Source organism: Physeter macrocephalus, chromosome 18 (assembly GCF_002837175.3).
Source record: "Physeter macrocephalus isolate SW-GA chromosome 18, ASM283717v5, whole genome shotgun sequence".
Classification (NCBI taxonomy): domain Eukaryota; kingdom Metazoa; phylum Chordata; class Mammalia; order Artiodactyla; family Physeteridae; genus Physeter; species Physeter macrocephalus.
The window spans coordinates 6,811,727-6,825,433 of record NC_041231.1 but is presented as its reverse complement, the minus strand read 5'-3'; the positions used below and the strand labels follow the sequence as shown (position 1 = coordinate 6,825,433).

Here is a 13,707-nt window from a genome sequence, read left to right as displayed (position 1 = left end):
CTCTTCCTTTTCCTCCTCCTCCTCCTCCTCCTCCTCCTCAGCCTTGGTTGTCCACCTGGGGGGTTGTTTGGAGGATTGAAGGTGCAGCCACAGCGCTGTGGCCACCGGCCATCTCCCGAGTCTCCCCAGGCCCAGAAAGGGCTGGTGGTCCGACCCGAGTAGATGGAGGGCCAGGCCCTGTGCGGGGTGAGCAAAGCTGGGAGCCGGATGCCCCTGAGCGGGCCCTGGAGCCGCTGGGAGAGGATGGACACAGAGCAGCCTGCTGCCCGTGGCCGGGGCCCCGCCCTGGGAGGCCCGGACTTAGCGCCTCTGACCCTTCCCTTCCGGGCAGCCTTCTCTCACCACCACCCCCCCTCAGTCCACTGCCCACCTCTGCTCCGCCTGCTCTCCCTGTGGGCCTCCTCTCCCCCCACCATTTCCCTCCCTCCCCAGCCCCTCCCCGGCCCCACACCCAGGCTGCCTTTCAAACAGTTCTTAGGTCCCACCCACTCCCGGGAGGGAGCTTTCCAGCACAGACACCCGCCCCCTCCAGGGGGTGAATGGAGGGCCTGAACGCTGGATCCAAAGTGGGTGAGTAACCGGCTGGGGAGGAGAGAGGGAAAACAAACGAAACCCGAGAAATGAAACAGGTTGGTGGGGAGGGGCTGTCCCCGGGGCCACAGAGGAGGCTGCCGCCGTCTGCCTGGCATCCAGACGCGCCTCCCAGGCTCCAGGACTGCACAGCTGGCTCGCAGCGCTGGGCCGGGGCCGGGGCCGGGAGCCGAGGCAGGAGGGTTTCAGCCCCAGTTCAGCGTTTCCTCTGCAGGGACTCGGCACCCCCCTGCGCCCTGAGCCTTGCCGGCTGCGCCCAGAAACTGGCCGTGAGGTTCCTGCCCCCCCAGGGCCTGGTGAGGGTTAGAGACTGTGAAACCAGGAGCCGCTGTCCAGGGTGCAGCGGATGGCAGCTGTTGTGGTCCGCGGGGCTCCTGCGTCTGGAGCCAGTGCGGGGGGCCTGGGCCTCGGGCCTTAGAGGACCCAGGAGGTGGCTTAGCGGACAGAGCAGCGTGGAGCACGGGAGTGGCTGACGCCCGCGTGCGCTGACATGTGCCCGGTGCTGTCGTACGAGCCCACCGTGCTCACGGGAGACCGTGGGGAGGGGGCCGTCACTAGCCCGCTTTACAGTTTGGGTGAGCTGAGGTGCCAAGGGGTAGCTTGCCTGAGGTCCCACGGTCGGTGGATGGCCAGACTGGGATTCACGCCATCGCCGCCTGGCCCCTGAACACACCCTCGTAAAGCCCAGTGCAGGCACTGCGGCCTGGGCGTGGTCTCCGCGGCCCCGCCCGCTCACTGGGCCTCGCGCGTGCACTGAGAGTCCGGGGGGCAGAGCCGCATACTCGCGGGGGGCCGCCACAGCGGTGGGAGCTGGGGTCCACACGCCACAGCCCGGAGGGGCACCCAGCGGGATCTCACCGGGCCTGTCACCTGCTTGCCCAGGGAGGGCCCTGCTCCCGTGCCCCTCACCTCGTCCTTCTCGGCTCCTTCACGCCCCTCCCTCTCGCCCTCGGGCACGGGCCCAGGTGACCGTGGGCCAGGCCAGCCCTCTCCCCACTCTGGACGAGTGTCCTCATCCCCAGAGCCGCCGCTGATGAAATGGTGCCCTCGGAAGGGAGTGAGGGCCTCTTGTCTGAAGAGCCCGTGAGCCGGGCCTTGGAGACTGCTTGGTGTGCCGGGACTCCCGACGGGCAGGGAGCTGCTCCCCTGGCCTCCGAGGTCCCTCCCCGCCCAGGGCCTGCGTTTGGTTTGGAGGCCGGTCTTCTCCGCCCAGCGCCGGGCCGCCGCCTGCCTGCTCCTCCTGCCCTGACCACCGCCCGCTGGCGCTGCTGCAGAGAGCCCTGCGCGAGGCTGGGGTGCTCCGAGGTTCCACCCTTCCAACATCCGCGGGGCTCGGGGCTCGGCCCGCCTCCCAGTAAGCGGCAAAGCTCAGGTTGGGCTCCCGATTCCGTGCGCCTTGGGCATTACGTTTGTTGTGACCCGCGAAGAGGACGGTGGTGACAGCCAGCCGCGTAGAGTGTGCTCAGCTGACGGTGGTGACAGCCAGCCGCGTAGAGTGTGCTCAGCTGCCAGTGGTGCCGAGCACTTCGTGCGCAGCATCTCGCCGAGTCCTCACGGTGGCCTGGGAGGCGAGGCTGCTGGGAGCCCGGCCGCGGGACCCCAGGCGCTGGCTCGAGGCTGCAGAACCAGAGGTGCTGGCTGTGCCGGGCCGTCTGCTGGCGCTGGACGTGCTGACGGCTTAAGTGACTGTGGTCTCTCACGAGCGCTCTGAGTTGGGTCTTTGCAGCTCAGGGTCCTACTCCCCTTGACGCGAGCCACTCCTCCGGCCCGCGCCACCCTCGGAGTGCTGCCCCGGGTCTGGGCTGGCTGGTGCCGGGGGCCTCAGGGAGGAAGGCAGCGCGGGGCAGGCCCCACGGGTGTGCCAGCCATGCCAGTTCCTGCTCCTTTTTCTAAACTGAAGTGTAGGTGATTTACGATATTGTGTTGGTATACAGCAAAGTGATTTAGTGGTGGTTGTTTTTTTTTCGGATTATATTCCATCATAGGCCGTTACAAGATATTGAATATGATTCCCTGGGCTCCACAGTAAATCCTTGTTACTTATCTATTTTATGGATAGAGTTTGTATCGATTAATCCTTTTCTTTTCTTTTTCTTTTTTTTTTTTTGGCCTCATTGTGCGGCTTGCAGGATCTTAGTCTCCCTACCAGGGATTGAACCTGGGGCCGTGGCAGTGAAAGAGCTGAGTCCTAACCACTAGACTGCCAGGGAACTCCCCATATCCACTCTCCTATACTCCTAATTTGTCCCTCCCCCCCCCCCCCATTAACCATGAGTTTGTTTTCTACAGCATGTCTGTGAGTTTGTTTCTGTTCTGCGTATAGATTCATTTGTATGATTTTTTAGGTTCCACTTATTTATTTATTTTTGTCCACACCGCACGGCTTGCAGGATCTTAGTTCCCCGACCAGGGATCAAACACGGGCCCCCCCGCAGTGGAAGCATGGAGTCCTAACCGCTGGAGCAGCGGGGAACTCCCTAGGTCCCACGTATAAGTGACATCGTGTGCTCTTTTTCTTTCTCTGTCTGACTTACTTCACTAAGTGTGATCATTTCTAGGTCTGCAAATGGTGATGTTTCACTCTTTTTTATGACTAACATCCCGTTGTATATACATGTACCACATCTTCTTTATCCACTCCTCTGTCGATGGACATTTAGATTGTTTCCACGTGTTGGCTGTTGTACATAGTGCTGTTACAGACTTAGGGGTGCGTGTATCTTTGCGAATTACAGTTTTGTCTGGATATATGCCCAGGAGTGGGATTGCTGGATCATATGGTAGCTCTGTTTTTAGATTTTTAAGGAAGTTACATACTGATTTCCACAGTGGCTGCACCAGTTCACGTTCACACCAATAGTGCATGAGGGCCAGAGGGTAATTCTTCCACCTTGTCTCTGGAGTAAGTGCAAAAAAGACCCCGGCAGCCATGTTCAGCTTGGGTTTCTAATATCAGAAAGAACTTTGTGAAAATCAGAGCTGGATAAAATAGGCAGTCTGGGGAGGCGATGAGCTTGCTGGCCGTGGAGGTGTGCGAGCCGATGGGAGGTGGCCGCTTCTCTGCAGGATATTGGAGGGGTTCGAGCCTAGATTCCGGAATTGAAGGGCACGTCCAGGCGTGCAGGGCCTCTGGGTGCTGAACTTGGTGAGCCCATCCCTCGCCCCTGCGGCCAGTGAGAACAGCACGGGGATGGCTCGACCTCCGACCTCAGGGCATCCTCGGGCCCTGCCGGTGTCTGTGCAGACCCCGTGTTGGTCTCTGTGTGCATCAGGCCCTTCTTCATCGGAAATGATGGGCATCCGATCAAACTGGTTCAAGGAGAGAGGCCTCATTGGTTCATGGACCTGAAAAGCCACTGGGCATCTCTTGGCCGTGCCCCACCATCGCGCCCTCAGGGCAGGAGGGCAGCCAGCAGTCCGGGCTCGTGGTCCAGCCTCACGGCAGCCCTGCAGGAAGAGAGGCTCCCGCCGGCGCCCTGTGAACCTCTCGCCGTGGTCAGCGGGGTACAGCACTCTGACCGGCCAGGCTGGGAGTACGGGCAGCCCGTGGGGTCAGGAGGCCGAGCTCGAGGGGCTGTGGGAAATCCAGAGGCCGACAGGGTGCCGGGCAGACGCCCACGTCCATGTCTCTTCAGCTGCTATAGCAAGTGAAAGCGACAGGAGGAGCCGTTGTGGCCCCTGCAGACCCTGCTGGGAGGAGACGGTTCCGGCAGGTGGGTGGTCCTTAGGTGCAGAGCCCGGAGTCGTGGTAACCGCCTCCCGAGAGCCCCGGGCTCAGGCTCGAGGACGGAGATGCGAGGAGGGCAGCACCGCTGTGGTCTGCACGTGCTCGCCTGGCACAGTTGACGAGAAAAGCTGGACCTGGGGACGGCAGAGGCTGCTCGCAGGCCCAGCAGACGGGCAGTGGGGGTGGGGCCCAGAGGCCCGGGGGCCCGGGATGCAGAAGCGCGTCAGGTGTAGATGGTGAAAATGTCGCCTCTGCACCTCGACGATGCTGGTCCTGGAGGGTGGAGGTCAGAAAGCTAGAGAAGGAGTCGTCGAGGGAACGCAGCACGATGGGGAGAGCTGGCTGCGCAGAGGTGGGCAGAGCAGATTTGCAGCCCTGGTGGTCTGGGAGCCTAGAGTGGAACTTTACGGGCTTCTACGAGCGAAGGGGTAAGAACCTGGCTCTCCCTCGCTGGACAGCCTGGAGCACAGCTACTCGGCCTTTCTGTGCCCTGTTTGTTTTGTTTTTTTAAATTTTGTTTATTTTTTCATACAGCAGGTTCTTGTTAGTTACCCATTTTATACATATGAGTGTGTACATGTCAGTCCCAATCTCCCAGTTCATCCTACCACCACCCCCGCACCACGTTCCCCCCTTGGTGTGCCCCATTTTGTTACGTGTTCCGTAAGGCTTTTGCGTTGGTCATTCCCGCTCCCAGGGACCTTCTTCCTGGCTCCAGGTCCAATGCCACCTTCCCGAGGAGGCCTTTCTGGACCGTGCCTTCTCACCCCATCCATCTGAAGCCCAGGCCTTCTGTGGTCACTACGGCTTCCCCTTGGTTTAGCTCTGCCTAGTGCTGACCCTTTTCTTAAACAGCCATAAAACCAGCGTGTTTTCCAAGGGCTTCGAGGCACTCACTCATGTAATCAGCACAGTGACTCTGCTGCGCGCGCTGCCACTGTCCCCACTACCCAGGTGGGGAGGCGGAGGCACAGGGAGGTTAAGTAACTTGCCCTAGGTCGCCCAGCCAGAGAGCGGAGCGGGGGTCTGAGCCGTGCCTGTGAGTGTCTCTCCTGGGAGTTCATCGCGCTCCAGCGAGGATGTGTGTTCAAGGACAGGGACTTTGTCTGGACCGCAGGTGTGCTGGTGCCGCACCCACCCAGAGCAGGCGCCGGATGGACGCCTGGAGTGGATGGAGAAGTGGATGAGGGGCGAGGGGCCGGAACTTGTCCTGCAGGCTGGGGAGGCCCTGAAGGTTCTAGACCAGAGTCCTGGGAGCACGGGCCAAAGCAGCCCCTCCCAGAGCCACGTCGGCCCCAGCCGCGGACGCACGCAGCACGTTCTGTTTCTCTGGTCGGACATGCGCTATGTGGGCCGGGCCCCCGCTGGCCCCTGAGGGTGCAGTCAGCAGGGCCCCAGGCTGCGCCCCTTCAGTCCCGAGGGCCCGGAGCCGCGTGCAAGCTCGCAGGCAGGGAAGGGGGAGCCACAGCTGGGGGTGGCAGCGAGCCCGTTTCCCCGGTCGGGTGGGCTCTGTCACAGCCGAGTGAACTTCTCTGTCCCAGCCGCGTCCGCTGCGTGTTGGCCGGGCCTGCTGCGCTCATCAAGTCTCTCAGGGACAAGGCGGGCAGAGGCTCCTTTCCATGGCGTCCCCTGGGTGCTCTGGGGGATCTCGAAGCCCCACAGGACGTGCCTTCCACCCTCCTGCCTCGGCCCGAGCCCGTCCAGTGTCCCTCACTGCCCCAGGGGGGCGGGCAGGGCTGTGGGAGAGCAGCAGGCCGAGTGTGTGACCTACCCATGCAGGACATCTGGGCTGCTCCGGTCAGCACGGAGCCCTGTGAGGGGCCGGTGGACCCAGGACCCCTGCCCAGCAGGGCCCCCGGAGTACACATGGGGCAGCTGGGGGCCAGCAAGATCCTGTGGGCCAGGGACTCACGTCAGTGCTGGCTCTCCACGGTCAGGGAGATCAATCCCCTTGCTGGCCGCGTGCGTCCCGAGCCTGGAGCCCCCGCCCGAGCCCCCTCCTGTACCTCCGGCCGCAGCACCTTTCCTCTCAGTTTGCTGGGAGCCCCTGGTCTCTGGTCGTGGCCTGGTCAGTCCTCACTCCTCTCCTGCAGCATCTTGTGAAGGGTGCCAGGTGGATGCGGCTCCCGCCCCGTTCGCCTCGGGCTGAGAGCTGGAGCCCGCAGGCTCACACGCGGGTTCACTAGCACATATTGTGATCGCTGATCCCAGACGGTGTCCTGAGCCAGCCACTCCTCCCCCACTCCTGCACCAGTGCTGGGGTGCCTGCGAGGGTCTCCCAGCTGGGCTCCCGTAGAACAGCCAGAGGCGGCTTCTTAAACGGGGCCCAGGTCCCTCCACTGCCCTGTTCAGAGCATGCCGGGCTTCTCATCCCGCTCAGAGGAGAGCCAGATGCCCCTGCGGCCTGTCGGCCCCGCTGCCCCTCCCCCAGGGCCCCTACTCTGAGCCCTGGAGCAGCCTCATGGCCTCGACCCTACAAAACCCACTCCCACCTCAGGGCCTTTGCATTCGCCATTGCCTCCACCAAAAAGCTCCTTGAGCACTCTGTCACTGTGTCACCTGCTCAGAGAAGGCCTCTGCCTCCCCTGCCAGAACCCCTCCCGCCCTCGCTCGGCCACTTTGCCCTTCAGACTGGGCGCTGGCAGCTGTCGTGCCGGGCGTTCGAGGCCAGCCGCGCTCGCCGCTGTCAAGGGGAGTCCGCATCCTACGGCCCCTGCGCAGCCTGCCCGTCCCACGGGGCTGTGGGCTCCTGCGGGTGGGCCTGGCAGCTGTGAGGCTGCACGACATTGGCCTGTGAACGCAGGCAGGAGCAGCTGGGGCAGAGGGGGAGCTGCCGCCCCAGGGCGGCAGGAGGCGGCTGGGCTGGACCAGGGCATGGTGTCAGGGCCTGGGTGGGCCAGGCTGGCCGGGTGGGTGGCAAGGGCGCCCGAGAGGGGTTTCTCCAGTCACTTTCACGTGGGAGCCAGGCCAGGGGGTGCCACACTGTCTTCTCAAGAGAAGCCGGAAATCCGGGTTCTGTGTCCAAGCTCCCGGTTTCTAAACATGGGCGACCAACTGGAATTCTTTCTGTTAACGTTGTGTGGGCCGAAGAAAACACGTCTGTGGGCTACCGTGGAAGTGGGGGGCGGTCAGGTACGGGCTGGGGTCCTGCGGGGGCCGCTGTGGAGCTGGCGGTGAGGAAGCACGACCCGCCCTGCCTCTGACCCCACCCCCGGTTGCAGTGTCAGCGCCAGTAGCCCCGCCTCTGACCCCACCCCCGGTTGCAGCGTCAGCGCCAGTAGCCCCGCCTCTGACCCCACCCCCGGTTGCAGCGTCAGCACCAGTAGCCCCGCCTCTGACCCCACCCCCGGTTGCAGCGTCAGCGCCAGTAGCCCAGTGCGTGGAGAGGCCTGGGGCTGGGGCAGTTCTTGGTTGGAGAGCCCAGGGTCGCCGGGAGGAACGGGGACGTGGAGGAACGGGGCCACTCGGTGACCGCTTCTGTGCCAGGACCCAGGCGGCCGGCAGTCGCTCCCTGCACAGCTCTGAGCGCAAGGTTGGGGTGCGTGGCCACCTGGGATAAAGACAGCAGGGTCATCGTGAGGCGAGAGATTGGCCTGCGTGTGGAAATACGGCATCCGCGGGACCCGCTGTCAGCGCGCGGCTGGTGGCGGCAGGGAGATCCTGGCCCTCACCTCCATGCCCCCAGAGGCCAGCAGGACGCTGACCTCTACCACTGGGGCAAGGCGTGGGGCGCCAGGTATACCCAGGGGCTCCGCAGCTCCTCAGCGCATCCGAGGCTCCGGGTTCGTCAGAGGAAGACACGGCCCTCCGAGGGCCACAGGTGCAGAGGGAGGGCTCAGTGGCGCCTCCCCCTCTGCCCTCTCTCTTTCGACCACCGCCTCCCTGTGAGGTCAGCCGAGCCGGCACCAGGCCCCGAGGCCGCCGGGAAGAAGGGACCTGCTGGCTCACTGCTCAGCCCCCGAGGGCGCCCCGGCCACTGGGCTCCTGGTTCGGGTGGACGCTCAGGCCTCTGACTGCAGGTGGGGCGGGTGCTGCGCCTCCACGTCCTCCGCCGCCCGTTGAGGTTTATTCTAAACCTTCCCGGTGCTCACCTACTGCGTGCAGCGTCCCAGGCGTTGTGCACCTACTGCGTGCAGCGTTCCAGGCGCCCGACTGTGTTAACGCACGGGTCTCACGACACGGGCAGTCGAGTCCCCAGCAAGGTCACGTGGCTGTCGGGCAGCACAGGTGACAAGCGTGCCAAGCCCTGGGAGTAGTGTGGGAACCGAGTCGGCACGCAGGGTCCTCAGACGGTGACGGCGCGGAGCATGTGCCACAGGCGGCCAGCGTGCGCTGGGCGGGGCCCTCCAGCCCGCCTGGAAGCTCGGCACAGAGGGGACCGTGGAGCGGGGAGGGGTGGGGCCCTTCTGTGCCCCCCACAGCCCCCAGCCCCCGGCACCCTCCGTGCTCCTGCGCTGGCCCAGCCCTCCTGCCCAAGCCGTCCCGGTTCCCCTGAGTTGTGGGCTCAGGGTGGGGCAGGACAGGGTGCCGTGGAGGAGGAGGGGATGAGGGCCGGGGAGCTGGAGGGGTGGGAGCGCCCGGCTGAGCCCATCTCTCGTCCCCCAGGAAGCCCGAGAAGGGCGTCCAGTACCTCATCGAGCGCGGCTTCGTGCCTGACACGCCGGTGGGGGTGGCCCACTTCCTGCTGCAGCGCAAGGGCCTGAGCCGGCAGATGATCGGGGAGTTCCTGGGCAACCGGCAGAAGCAGTTCAACCGCGACGTGCTCGAGTGAGTGGGGCTGGGGCCGCCGCGCGCACACCCCGGGCTCCCCGCTCCCCGTCTTTTCTGGCTCCCAGACACACGCAGATGCCCTGCCCGCGCCTCTGGCCCCATCCATCAGGGCCAGCCCCTTCCCCTGGCCCAGCGGCCTCCGGGCCGACCTCCCGCAGAGGCAGCGGGAGGGGAACCGGTGAGCTCAGCCCCCCTCCTCCTCCCTCTCCTGGCGGGAGATGGGATGACGGTCCAACCAGGCTGGCGGCCATAGACTCTCAGCTACTTGGAACCCTGCGAAGAACAGGTTTCCAGCCCCCTGGGAACTGCCGACAGCTTTGAGGAGTCCTGCCCGCACGTATCCTGCACCCCCCAGTCCTCCTCCAGACTGTCCTGAGTAGAAAGCCACCGCACCTGGGTCCTGTGGTCACTGGGCAGGTGCTACGTGCAGGCCGTGTCCTCACCTCGTCCGTGGGGGTGTCGGGTCCATAACCCCTTCCGCAGACGAGGAGCCAGGGCCGGCAGGAGGCCGGCTCAGAACAGGTGCCCTGCTCCCCTTTGCCGGGACCTGGGGGGTGCAGCTCCAGGCCTGCTGTGGGCACATTGCCCACCCGGACAGTGCACGTGGGATGGGTGACCCGGCCGGTGGGCCAGGAACGGGATCAAAGCAGGGTAAAGACTGACCCTCGGCAAAAACGGCAGGGTGGCCTGGCCACGTACACCTGCCACCTCCGGGCGCCCCTGGGGGGAGGTGGGCGTGGGCTGCGGCCTCTGTTTCACAGGTGAGCAGACCCAGGCTCGGGGAGGGGCGGGGGGTCTGGCCTGGGTGCCCCCCATACAGACACACCCACGTGCGCACACATATACGTACACTAGTGTTCACTCGGTCACGCAGACGCACACACCGGAGAGGCAGCGAGCCGTTGGCGGTGCCAGGCGTGTGGCCGGCTGTGGCGTCTGTCCCACCTGGGCTGCTCTCTCCCAGCCCAGCCTTTCTGTTCTGGCTCCGCCCTGATAGTGTGGCTGGTGCCCCCTCCCCCTTTGAGATCCGGGAGGAACCGTCCAAGGAGAGCACGCTAGCTGCTCCGTGAATGGGGCCCAAGACCATGTGGTCTGGCCCCCTTCCCTGCAGCCACCCCTGCTCTCCCCCCACACCCCCTCCGAGCTGCTTCTGGTCTGTAGGAAATCCGCACATTGTTCTCCTCGGATCAGAAAATAGCAGCGGCCTCAGGAAGCAGCGAGACGCCCCCCAGGCATCCTACTCGGATGCTGGTCAGCGAATTGTCCTGCGGGGCCCCTGCCCTCACCCTGCCCCAACAGCCTTGAGGGCTCAGAGCATCGCACCAGGGGAGGGGGGCCCTCGGCCGGGGTCTCTGCAGCCCCAGCGGGGGTGGTCACGTGAGGGTCCCTGTTGCAGACCCATCTACCATTCGGGGTCACGGTCAGAGGCAGGAGCAGGCTGTGCTGGGGGCGGGGCTGTGATAAGAGGTACCTGTGACCTGCAGCCTCCCCAGCTCTGCCCTCCTTGTGGGATCGGCAGGTGAGGGCAGCACAGCCCCTCCAGAGGCCTCGCAGAAATGCCCGGCAAAGCGTTGGCGTGAGGGGCAGGCCCAGGGCGCGGTGGCTGCAGGGCCAGGGGGTGCCCAGACCTCCGCCTCCTCCTGTGGAGGAGGGAGCCGGCTCCGGCCGCCCTCCCTCTCGGGCCTCCCTGCGCTGACCCCTTGTGCCCCCTCCGCCCTCTGCGGGCCGTGCTCGCCTCTGCGCCAGCGGGAACGTGGGCAGGGGACGCTCACGGCGCCTCCTTCTCTCATTTCAGCTGCGTGGTGGACGAAATGGACTTCTCCGCCATGGAGCTAGACGAGGCCCTCCGGAAGTTCCAGGCGCACATCCGGGTCCAGGGGGAGGCCCAGAAGGTGGAGCGGCTGATCGAGGCCTTCAGGTGGGGGCAGGGCAGGTGTCAGGCGGGGGTGGGACAGGTGTCAGGTGGGGGCGGGTCAGGTGTCGGGTAGAAAAAGCGGCCCCGCTCGAAGACCGTGGCTCAAGGGCAGGCTCCCCTTCAGGGTCAGGTGGCCATGAGCTTTCGGGGAGGGGTGTGCGGGGGGCAGCAGCCCCTCCTCTGCCACGTGCGGTGCAGCTCAGTGCTGGAGCCAGGGCCTCGCACGTCTTCGTGGTCCTCGTGTCCTCACAGGTTCGTGAGTCCATCTGTGTCGTCACTCCTCTGCTCATTCACAGGGGCAGATGCTCCCTCAGTGACGCACAGGGCCTGGTTCTGACACCTGCACCACTGTGTGACCTTGCACTGGTTACTTAACCTCTCTGTGCCTCACGTCCTTGCCAGTAGAGAGGGGTTGATGAAGGCACCTACCCTGGAGAGGATGGAAGGAGTAAACCACTCAGGCCGTGTGGGCGCACTCCGCCCAGCGCCTGGCCCCCCAGAGAGCCTGCAGTCAAGGCGGGTTGTCCCTGCACCATCTTCCATGCTGGGATGGTGTGCGCACTGGCCGCGCAGGGGGTCCGTGCCCCCGCACTGGGTGTGGGAGACCCAGCCCTCTGGGCTCAGCAGGGGTAGCGGGTTCACAGAGGAGCAAGGTCGAAGGAGGAGAAACCCCAGGCCCTGGGAGGGGAGCGTTCAGACACTTCCATTCAGGAGGGCTTCCTGGAGGCCCCCTCCAGGAAGTGCCCCCTCCAGGCACTTAACAGGGAAGACGAAATTGAAGCCCACATCGTCTAAGCTCCCATGGCTGCTGCCTGCGGGTTGTGGGCCTCGGTCACCGTGCCCCACCCGGTTCCTCTTCTCCATCCCTACCCCACCCACCTACCCCTGCACAAGGTCGCCAGTGGAGGGAACCGTGGGGTGGGGGGTGGGGCGTATTCGAGGCGGTGAGGACGTGAGCAGATGACTCTGTGAGGCAGTTTGTAGTGAGGCTGTTAGTGCGGCTGCCGCAACAGAGACGTCCGCCGCAGCTGCCGTGGCTGAAACGCCCCGGAGGTGGGCCGCCCTCTGAGCTGGCGTGGAGGAGGCCTGGGCTCCTGTCACCCGAGGTCCCCGGGAGCAGATTCAACACCCATCACATCCACATTCCAGGCAGGCAGAGAGCATGCAGGGCACCCCCTGCCTTTAAGGCACAGCCTCGAAGGTACCCACATCGCATCGGCCGGAACTTAGCACGTGGCTGCGCGGGGACCGAGGGATGTGGTCCTCAGCCGCGAGCAGCCACGTGCCGGCCGAACTGTGGGCAGGTGGGACTTAACTCACATGGGGGTGGGGCGAGTGGACGGTCAGGGCCGGCTCTGCCAGACAGGCGACATCCCCGTGCACCAGAAACGGAGGCTCCGAGGTCAGGGAGCAGCCTCAGCTGTTTAGGGTCGCTCGTGGGGGAGGGGCGAGCTGGCCTCCTGCCCCGGCTGAAGCGCCACCCCCGTCCGCCCGCAGCCAGCGGTACTGCATCTGCAACCCCGGGGTGGTGCGGCAGTTCCGGAACCCAGACACCATCTTCATCCTGGCCTTCGCCGTCATCCTGCTCAACACTGACATGTACAGCCCCAACGTCAAGCCCGAGCGCAAGATGAAGCTGGAGGACTTCGTCAAGAACCTCCGAGGTGAGCTGCCCTGGCCCCGGCGGGACGCCCCCCGCCCCCGCCGCCAGCACGCACCTGACGGGTGTGCGCAGCGCGGCCTCACGTGGGGAGGGGTGGGGTTCCTCCCCGAAGTAGCCCACGCAGCGCAAGTGCCCGTAGAGGGCGCTGAACCCTGTGGCGGGGGCCCTCCGAGGGGGAGGCGGCGTGTTGTCTCAGAGGACCGCCGGGCTCGCAGGCCCAGGGCGCCAGGGCGCAGAGGGCTGAGAGCGCAGCTCGGCTCAGCACCCGGGGCCGGGCCGCACACGGTCGATCCAGGCCTGGCTGCAGGGGCGGAGGGAGGAAGGACCACAGGCTGGGCGCTGGGCGCCCCGGGGCCCCCGAGCGCGGGGGGTGGGGACGGGACGGGGGCCGGCACCGTCCTGCCCCCATCACTGCTGCCCACACAGCATCGCCCACCGCCCCCCTCCCTCAGTGGTCCTCTTGGAACAGACTCGCCTTTTTGTTGTTTTTTTCTTACTTAAACGTGTGTATTTTTAAAAGGAACTTTATGTCATCACTGTAAGCGGGAAACCGGTAGCATTTGTCACGCATGGGCGTCATTTACAAAAATGAGCGTCGTGAAAAGGCAAAACCGCTGTGGGTTCCAGGCAAGCTGTTCCTGGCTGGGCCCCAGGCCCGAGGCTGCCCTCTCCTCCCTGGCAGGTGGGCCCATGTGGGGCAGGTGACCAGCGGCTGGGCAGCCAGACGGAGGCTTCCTCCTGTGTCGCCAGGCAGGAGAGGGACAGAAAAGGGAACGGCTGTCTCCGTGTTTGCTGCCGGCGGGTCCCTCCTGTCCATGGAGTCCCTGGCTGGGGGACTGTCCCTCTCCTTGGGAAACAGCTGTAAGGGACTGAAGTCCCTTTAAAAATGGCATCATAATTTTATAAAAGGGAAACACCTTATCTGAATCAAGTCCAACTTTTCGAGCTGTTTAAATTTTTCATTGTGTCCTTCATTTCTGTAAAACTGCTCCGTCGTCCCGTCCCCCAGAGCGGAGGGTCTGTGCTGGCGCTCCCTGGGGG

The 13,707-nt window shown here is 64.7% G+C and overlaps 1 protein-coding gene across 6 annotated transcripts in view; it reads left to right on the top strand.

Annotated features, from left to right (window-relative positions):
* IQSEC1 (IQ motif and Sec7 domain ArfGEF 1) overlaps nucleotides 1-13,707 on the top strand; it is a 68,628-nt gene that overhangs the window by 36,311 nt on the left and 18,610 nt on the right. For all 6 annotated transcript variants that reach the window (XM_055079528.1, XM_055079527.1, XM_028478949.2 and 3 more), the window contains exons 4-6: nucleotides 8,924-9,085; nucleotides 10,884-11,006; nucleotides 12,501-12,667. In XM_055079528.1, coding sequence (XP_054935503.1) covers nucleotides 8,924-9,085; nucleotides 10,884-11,006; nucleotides 12,501-12,667 — 452 coding nt within the window. The remainder of the gene's footprint in view (nucleotides 1-8,923; nucleotides 9,086-10,883; nucleotides 11,007-12,500; nucleotides 12,668-13,707) is intronic.